This window comes from Carassius carassius, chromosome 16, assembly GCF_963082965.1.
Source record: "Carassius carassius chromosome 16, fCarCar2.1, whole genome shotgun sequence".
Taxonomy (NCBI): Eukaryota; Metazoa; Chordata; class Actinopteri; order Cypriniformes; family Cyprinidae; genus Carassius; species Carassius carassius.
This window is the reverse complement of record NC_081770.1, coordinates 24,637,880-24,646,637: the sequence shown is the minus strand read 5'-3', so window position 1 is coordinate 24,646,637 and position 8,758 is coordinate 24,637,880. Positions and strand designations below refer to the sequence as shown.

General features: G+C 36.9%; 1 protein-coding gene across 1 annotated transcript in view; it reads left to right on the top strand.

Annotated features, from left to right (window-relative positions):
- The first annotated feature begins 4,470 nt into the window (after nt 1-4,470).
- The window catches only part of LOC132160216 (complement C3-like), a 61,883-nt gene continuing 57,595 nt past the window's right edge, over nt 4,471-8,758 (top strand). Inside the window, exons 1-2 of the mRNA XM_059569955.1 lie at nt 4,471-4,475; nt 7,153-7,364. Coding sequence (XP_059425938.1) covers nt 4,471-4,475; nt 7,153-7,364 — 217 coding nt within the window. The remainder of the gene's footprint in view (nt 4,476-7,152; nt 7,365-8,758) is intronic.

Here is an 8,758-nt window from a genome sequence, read left to right as displayed (position 1 = left end):
CTACTCATGTGTTGGGTCATCTCAGACATTCGTAAGAGGCTGGATCCAGAATGAAGCTTGTGTCATCTTTAATTGCCTTGGGATGCCCATCCCTTGGCAGAAACAGAAGAGAAGATAATTACCCTAACTGCTGTTCAAAACATTTTAAGCAAGGAATGTGCTTTTGATCAGATGTAACTGGAGTACAAGGTTATGAGATACATTACAGTGCATGAATGCTGGGCTAAAGAGATGTCTTTATATAGATTTAAACAGAGAGAGTGTTTCCTCACCTGCACTCAAAGGTAGACACATATACACCATTGGAGCAAGTACTCAATAAGTAAAACAGTAATAATGTGTATGAGATGATTGTAAGCGAGATTAGCACCAGCCCTACTGGTAGTTACACTTAACGGGTTACAAGCCAGCTTGAAAAGTCGTTCATCTGAAGTGTACAAACTCGATTCCAAAAAAGTTGGGACACTGTACAAATTGTTAGTAAAAAAGGAATTAAATCATTTACAAATCTCATAAACTTATATTTTATTCACTTGTTGAAAGTGAGACATTTTGAAATGTCATGCCAAATATTGGCTCGTTTTGGATTTTATGAGAGCTACACATTCCCAAAAGGTTGGGACAGGTAGCAATAAGAGGCTGGAAAAGTAAAATGTACATATAAGGAACAGCTGGAGGACCAATGTGCAACTTATTAGGTCAATTGGCAACATGACTGGGTATAAAACGAGCCTCTCAGAGTGACAGTGTCTCTCAGAAGTCAAGATGAGCAGAGGATAACCAATTCCCCCTATGCTGCGGCGAAAAATAGTGGCGCAATATCAGAAAGGAGTTTCTCAGCCGTCTAAGGAATCCAACATGGGCTCAGGAATACTTCCAGAAAACATTGTCAGTGAACACAATCCACCGGGTCATTCGCCGTTGTTGGCTCAAACTCTATAAGTCAAAAAATAAGCCATATCTTAACATGACCCAGAAACGCAGGCGTTTTCTCTGGGGCAAGGCTCACTTAATGTGGCAAAGTGGAAAAGTGTTCTGTGGTCAGACGAATTAAAATTTGAAGTTCTTTTTGGAAAACTGGGATGCCATGTCATCCGGACTAAAGAGGACAAGGACAACAAGTTGTTATCAGCGCTCAGTTCAGAAGCCTGTATCTCTGATGGTATGGGGTTGCATGAGTGCGTGTGGCATGGGCAGCTTACACATCTGGAAAGGCACAATCAATGCTGAAAGGTATATCCAAGATCTAGAACAACATATGCTCCCATCCAGACGTCGTCTCTTTCAGGAAAGACCTTGCATTTTCCAACATGACAATGCCAGACCACATACAGCATCAATTACAACATCATGGCTGCATAGAAGAAGGATCCAGGTACTGAAATTGCCAACCTGCAGTCCAGATCTTTCACCCATAGAAAACATGTGGCACATCATAAAGAGGAAGATGCGACAAAGAAGACCTAAGACAGTTGAGCAACTAGAAGCCTGTATTAGACAAGAATGGGACAACATTCCTATTCCTAAACTTGAGCAACTTGTCTCCTCAGTCCCCAGACGTTTGTAGACTGTTATAAAAAGAAGAGGGGATGACGCACAGTGTTAAACATAGCCTTGTCACAACTTTTTGGAGATGTGTTGATGCCATGAAATTTAAAATCAACTTATTTTCCCCCTTAAAATTATATATTTTCTTAGTTTAAACATTTGATATGTCATCTATGTTGTATTGTGAATAAAATATTGAAACTTGAAACTTCCACATAATTGCATTCTGTTTTTATTCACAATTTGTACAGTGTCCCAACTTTTTTGGAATCGGGTTTGTACATTAGCCTGCAGGTATTAATATTCTCAGTGAACAAGTTATGGACCACTTTTACGATACATTTATGATGATTTGCATTCACTCTGATGCTTGAAAGCCTAAGTCCTCATTTATTGTTCTTTCAAATTGTTCGTGGTTTTCTTATCATCTGGATTAAAAGCTTTCCATTAGCTGCTTTCTTAGGCAAGTATTTCATTGTTAATATTGCTACCATACAGATCCATTTTGTACTTTTTATTTACAGTGCATGCATACATCCATAACAATGACATTTACATTTCTGCATTGGGTTATGGACAACATTTTTGACAAGTTATATTTACTGGGCTACAACACTAAAGCATTTCAACTGGATTTTCAACCCCCCCCCCCCCCCCCCCCCCCCCCCCATTTCTGTTTAAAGCAAGGGTTGTTTTCTGTTTTTGTGGAAAATGTCCAGTGCCCAGGTCCTAGAAAATATTTGTTATGTAATAAGTAATCATATCATCAAATATTTGTATATGGGAAGAAAAAACATGGGCACTCTAAAATGAAATTAACTTGCAGTACAAACAAGAACACATTAATGGGCACCTACTGTTACGGATCACTCGAGAAGCTGAGGAGTAACAGATGAAGATGTTTATTTAAAGACACAAGCAGAGGAGCAGGTAGTGAGGAGTGAATGGGAGTTTGGATCAGTGCGTTGAATGGGAATGGGAGTTTGGATTCGGTGAACCACACACACACGCACTTCGGGAAACTGGGTCCTTCGGAGATATTCCTTGGAGAGAGAATAGAAGAGGAGTTAGTCCTAATAGTAAGCATACAGGAATGATCTTGTCGCGAACGTGACCGGACGAAGATTGAGTGCGTGTGTGTGGCTTTTATGGTGCAGCGCTGATGAGTGGGTGATGAGGAACAGGTGGTGGTGATCTAGTATTCAGGTGAGGGTGTGCGCTGTGATTGTGTGGAGGTGGAACCTGGCGTGTTTGTAACACCTACAGTATTATACCCCTTTTTACTAGATGTCTCAGGTGTCCCCAGAATGTGTCTGTGAAGTTTCATATCAAAATACCCCACAGATAATTTGTTATATCAGTTGATATATCATGAAGGTGCCTATTTAGAGTGGAAGCAGAAAGCATTTTATTTCTTTGCATGTCTCTTTAAATGCAAATGAGCTGCTGGCCCCCTTTCCAGAATAGAGCTGTGTACCTAATATACTCTGCCAAAAAAACATCTGTTTTGTATTGATTTTCATGTGTTTTAAAGCCGTATCAGTTTTAACTTCTTGTATGCGGTTTTCTGAGTGCACACATCTGAAGCACACGCACAGAAAGCAGCTGTAACATGGCATGTGAGTACCAAACTGAGTTCTAATTCACACACAAGTTTATGTTAAAACGCGCATATGTTACAAAAACACAGTCATTATTTCGGTGAAGTTAAATGGCAGGAAACGAAATTTTATATTTATATTAGATCTGTGTATTGGCACAGTAACACAGTACACAGTAACAGCAGTGTAATATATTTTACATTAATTTGCCTCTTTGTGCTCATACTGTATTTTAATGCAGCCAAATTCTCAATAAAACTGTTCTCATCGATATGTTTTACTGTTTTTGTTGTCAAACAATGGGATAAATATTAAATAGTGACTGAACTGCCTTACATACGAGCCTCAGAAACCAAATAAGGTTTATAAAAGAAGTCACAAGATTTATCGCTAGGTGCTTTTAGGAAAAAGTTGCTAGGGGGTCTGAAAAGTCACTAAATTTAGCGAAGAAAGTTGCTAAGTTGGCAACACTGGACTTCGTCAACAGTTGTGGGTGGGTCTTTTTAAAGTGTGATGTCACATTTGATGTATTCTGTGATCGGCTTGCTCCAAGACATGTAAAAACATGCAGTTAACAAATTATTATATAGGATACCATCAATAAATCTAGCAGTCATAAACATGCATGATTAAACCAAGCCTAATTATTACCAGAAGTGGCTCAGAGTCTGGGCGAGTTACCACTGCAAACAAAAACATGTTTCAGAACCAGCTACCACACTTGGCATGGATAATACATGCTGATACAGAGTCTAGGCTGCAGGCGCCATTGGGCTGCTGAGCCCCAGCCAGTTCATGCTTCATATTTGATCTTCTCACCAATCGGAGGCCAAGAGTGTTTGAGCAATATCGGAGACTATCCTTTTTTTATGTATATATATGGAGGAGGGATGTTACTTATTTCAGCTTTCCTCTTGTTGCCAAGTACTCAAACTGTGAGTGGTCAGTCGAGCAGGATGCTGCCGCTCTTTTTATGGATACTGTTGGTATCCAATACCCAGGTTTCCTCCCAAAGCCGGTGAGTTGAATTTTAAATATGCTGTTTAGCATGCATTCCAGTCTTCCTGTTTATCTGAATATTTAATATTTAATAAAAAGGTACAAACAGCAGCAGGTCAGAAAAGGACACTCTTTAAACTGAATAATTGCTAGTCAATTTTACAATTAATTACAAAAAAACATGTAACACTGAATTCAACAACATTTTTAGATAGGAAGACTAAAATAGTTTGTGTGTGTGCGTGTGTGTGTGAAACATCAATAATCTTTGTTTTATTGTAAAAAATATTTTTTTACAATATAAATTAAATCTGTTCTACACATGAGGTAACTTGTAATAACTCATATATGAATTGCTTTTACTATGTTTTTATAAACGTAAAATGTTTGGGTGAATAGACTTTTCAGTAGCGGTGCAGAAATATAAGAGGGTTCATTCATATCTTTATTTTTGTTTTGAAGATGACCGATAGTCTTACTGGTTTGGATTCCCAGCTGGCATTCGACTGACCTTAAACGTTTAAATGTGGTTGAAATAATGTCAGTTTAAGAAAAAACATTAATTCAACGTCAAAACAATGTTGAACACCAAATGGTTGAAATGGTGTTGTTAACTCACTATGGATTCAACATAGAAATATAAATAAAATTTGAGTTGTACGTCAAATCAACATTATTTTTACAACCATGACTTCTAAACATTTTGTTGAAATATGTCAGTAGAAAAATAACGTTGTTCCAACATCCAAACAATGCTGATCAATTAACTGTTGAAAAAGTGTTGATGCATGAATAATGATACAACGTTGAAAAATCAACTCTGAATTAAAAGTTTGTTAAGTAACATTAATTCAACGTCAAAACAACGTTAAACACTAAATAGTTGAAGTGGTGTTGTTGACTCACTACGGATTCAACATAGAAATAAAAATACATTTTTGAGTTGTACGTCAAATCAACATTATTTTTACAACCATGACTTTTAAACATTTTGTTGAAATATATCAGTAGAAAAATAATGTTCCAACACCCAAACAATGCTGATCAATTAACTGTTGAAAAAGTGTTGATACATGAATAATGATACAACGTTGAAAGATCAACTCTGAATTAAACGTTTGTTTTTCTGCAATAATGATATTTTGAATAGAAATAAGTCTTTATTTTTTCATTATTTGGTTTAGTAATGGGTTGTTAGTGAATTAGTTATTTAATAATGAAGGGAATTTATACATTTGCAGACTCAGTACTAGGGTTAGGGTTAGAACTGAACTATAATTCTAAGGGGCTTTAAGGCAATATACCTAAAGGTGTACAGATGCTGTTCAAAAGCAGTGTATCATCCACACTCTCTGTCTGTCCTCCTAGACCTGAACATACCTGTCAGCAATATCTGTTTCTCAGAGTTAAAGCCTAACAATTTTAAAATTAGATCTATGTTTTTAAGAGAGACAATTTCTACTGGAACAATTTCTCTAATAATGTAAATTGGACTCAAGTTTGGTCATTACCTCAAAAATTCCTCCTCATAAGGTTATCCTACAAAGGTATTCCTACACAAATTTAAATTATTTAAAATGCTCTTTCTGTGAATGCTCTACTGAAACAATTTCTCATTTTTGGTCTTGCGGTGAAGATTTTCATTGCTGATAATATTTTAAAAACATTTTCTTTATCTTACAAACATGTGATTTTTTTTTTTTTGTATTAATGGATTGCTCTTTAAAAGAGTTTGGTTTTATTTTAAAATTTATTTTATTTCTATGTAAATTTCACATTCATAAATGCAAGGTAAAGCTCTCTTTTTATAGTGCTTGAAATTAAATGTAGATGTAATGTCAAAATCATAAAATAGTAAAGCAATTAAAGTAATTAATGCTCCTTTAACATTTTAACATAACATAAATAATAAAACATAATGAGTGCTGACCTAAAGTATAAATTGCATTGTAATCCTATGGAATTTTTATAATGTATATCTATTTTTTTTTATTATGTTCCTCTTGTTGAGGCATGTGAATTATTTTTTGTTATATGAGATATGGCACATACTGTTGTTGACAATATAAAAGCATAAAAAAGCCTTTTTTACTGAGAGCAATTATAAGGACTTGATTGGAGGACGGCGGTTGTCCATCACACAATTAAAGGCGGTGACTAGATTCTATTGGCTCTTACGGTTCCAGACAATTGCGCATGCGCGAAGTGGGTCTGCGTCGTCATCTTCAGAAGATTCTCTGACACTGGACCGTTTTGGGCGGAATCTGGTGGTAACAGCTGAAACGGTAAGTCGCATTTCATAACTAGAAAATTCCTAAATACATTTCGAGTGTGCCTGACTCTGGCCCACATATTAATACGTATTGTGTTAATTAATATTGTGTGTATGGGCAGACGTTTAACCGCGAACCGCCGTTGTGTGCTAGCTTGTTAACCAACCGTGTGTGTGTGTGTGTGTGTGTGTGTGTGTGTTTGTACAGACAGAATAGTTTGACCGCGAAGTGGCGAACCGCCGTTCTGTTTATGGGCAGACTTACATTTAACCGCGAACCGCCGTTGTTTGCTAGTTTAATGTTAACCACCAACCGTCAGTGCGTCTGTGTTTGTGTACTGGCAGACTAGTTTAACCGGCGAACCGCCATTCTCTGCTAGGGAGTGTGTGTGTGCGCGCTAGGGTGTTAGCACATTGACACACTTTTCATACACAAACTTTAAAAATAATGTTTATTTCATTCTTCTTCCTTATCTATTACAGATATTTTATGGAGATCACCTGAAAGTCTCCTTCAAAGGTGAGTTGTCTCCATACCTAACCCAACCATCTATTTGAATCTGAACTTACATTTTTGTATAATTTAAATATAGGTTGATGTGGAAGATATTATTTAAAAAATGATGAGCACAGCTTGATTTAATGTTTTATTACTTTTTTTTCAATTTGAATGATTTTCTTTATTAAACATTTATGCTTAAAAATGTTTAGTTTTTATCTTTTCACGCCCAGATGTATCACAAAATGGAGACGACAAAATGTACAATTACGGGCATTGGTGGAGTCTAGTGATTCAGATGAGAATCCAGGTCCCTCAAATGAGAATGATAATCCTGGCCTCTCTTTTGCTGATAGTCCAACAGACATACAGACTCAAGAGCACTCTGATACAGGAGAAGACGAGTATCGAGATGATCGTCACCCTCTAGACAGTGATGGTGAAAGTGAGTCAGAAATTGAAACTTTGTCCGAGGTGACTTTGTCAAGTGATCTAAGAACTGATTTGGCAAAATGGGCTGTAAAAATTTGACGGGACTTTTGAAAATGTGCTCACAGTATCCCGATTTTTTTAATGTTCGAAGGTATGATCTATGATCATGAAATATGATCAAAAGTGCAATATTGCCAGTATAAACAAAGCACTGTTATTGTTGTTGTTGTTATTATTATTAGATTTGATTTGGTATGGACATCAAAATTAAACTGGACGAACCAGATGCACGGAGTGCTTTAGCACTTCCAAATGTAAGAAAATGTTTGATGTACTGACCCAGTAAAAATAAAATTGCGACACAAAATAATTCCCACTACTTAGAATTATACTTAATTTGCAATACCTGCTGTAGCAATTTTCATTTATTAGTGATGTGTCGTTCTTGAACGATTTGTTCATTTTGAACGAATCTTTAATGTGACTCGGGAAGAACGAGTCGTCTCGGGGAGTGATTCGTTCAGTCCCGCATGCGCATTATTCTATAGGTTCTGTTCTAGTAGTAGTGATTCACCATACATGTCTATGGATTCACCTGTCAGTCAATGGAGTCTTGAGCCGGAAAGAGAATTGATTAGTTCATAGTTCGGGTCTATCGGGTTTTTGACTCGTTCCTTAATCACGTGACAGCCCCATACGCTAACCCAATGCAGTCTGAGCCGGAAAGAGAATTGATTAGTTCATAGTTCGGGTCTATCGGGTTTTTGACTCGTTCCTTAATCACGTGACAGCCCCATACGCTAACCCAATGCAGTCTGAGCCGGAAAGAGAATTGATTAGTTCATAGTTCGGGTCTATCGGGTTTTTGACTCGTTCCTTAATCACGTGACAGCCCCATACGCTAACCCAATGCAGTCTGAGCCGGAAAGAGAATTGATTAGTTCATAGTTCGGGTCTTTCGGGTTTTTGACTCGTTCCTTAATCACGTGACAGCCACATACGCTAAAACCAATGCAATATGAGCCGGAGAGAGAATTGATTAGTTCATCTCATGAGTCTTCGGGTCGGGTCGAGTCATTCCTTAATCACGTGACAGCCCCATACGCTAAAACCATAGACAGTAAAAGAATGCAGTATTGAGTCGGAGAGAGAATTGATTAGTTAATCTTTCGGTTCTTCGGGTTGTTCGTTCTTTTGTCCCGTGATGTGACAACATTGGCTAGAGTAATTATTAAATCAGATTGTCTGTATAAACCATACTTTTGTAACATATGACACTTTATAAACATTAAAAAACACTGTGTACATACTTTTGAATTGTTGTTTGTTTATTTTTGTGCCATTAAAGCTTTGTAACAAAGAGGACAACTATTCCAAAATAAATCAAAATAATAAAGTATAATAAAG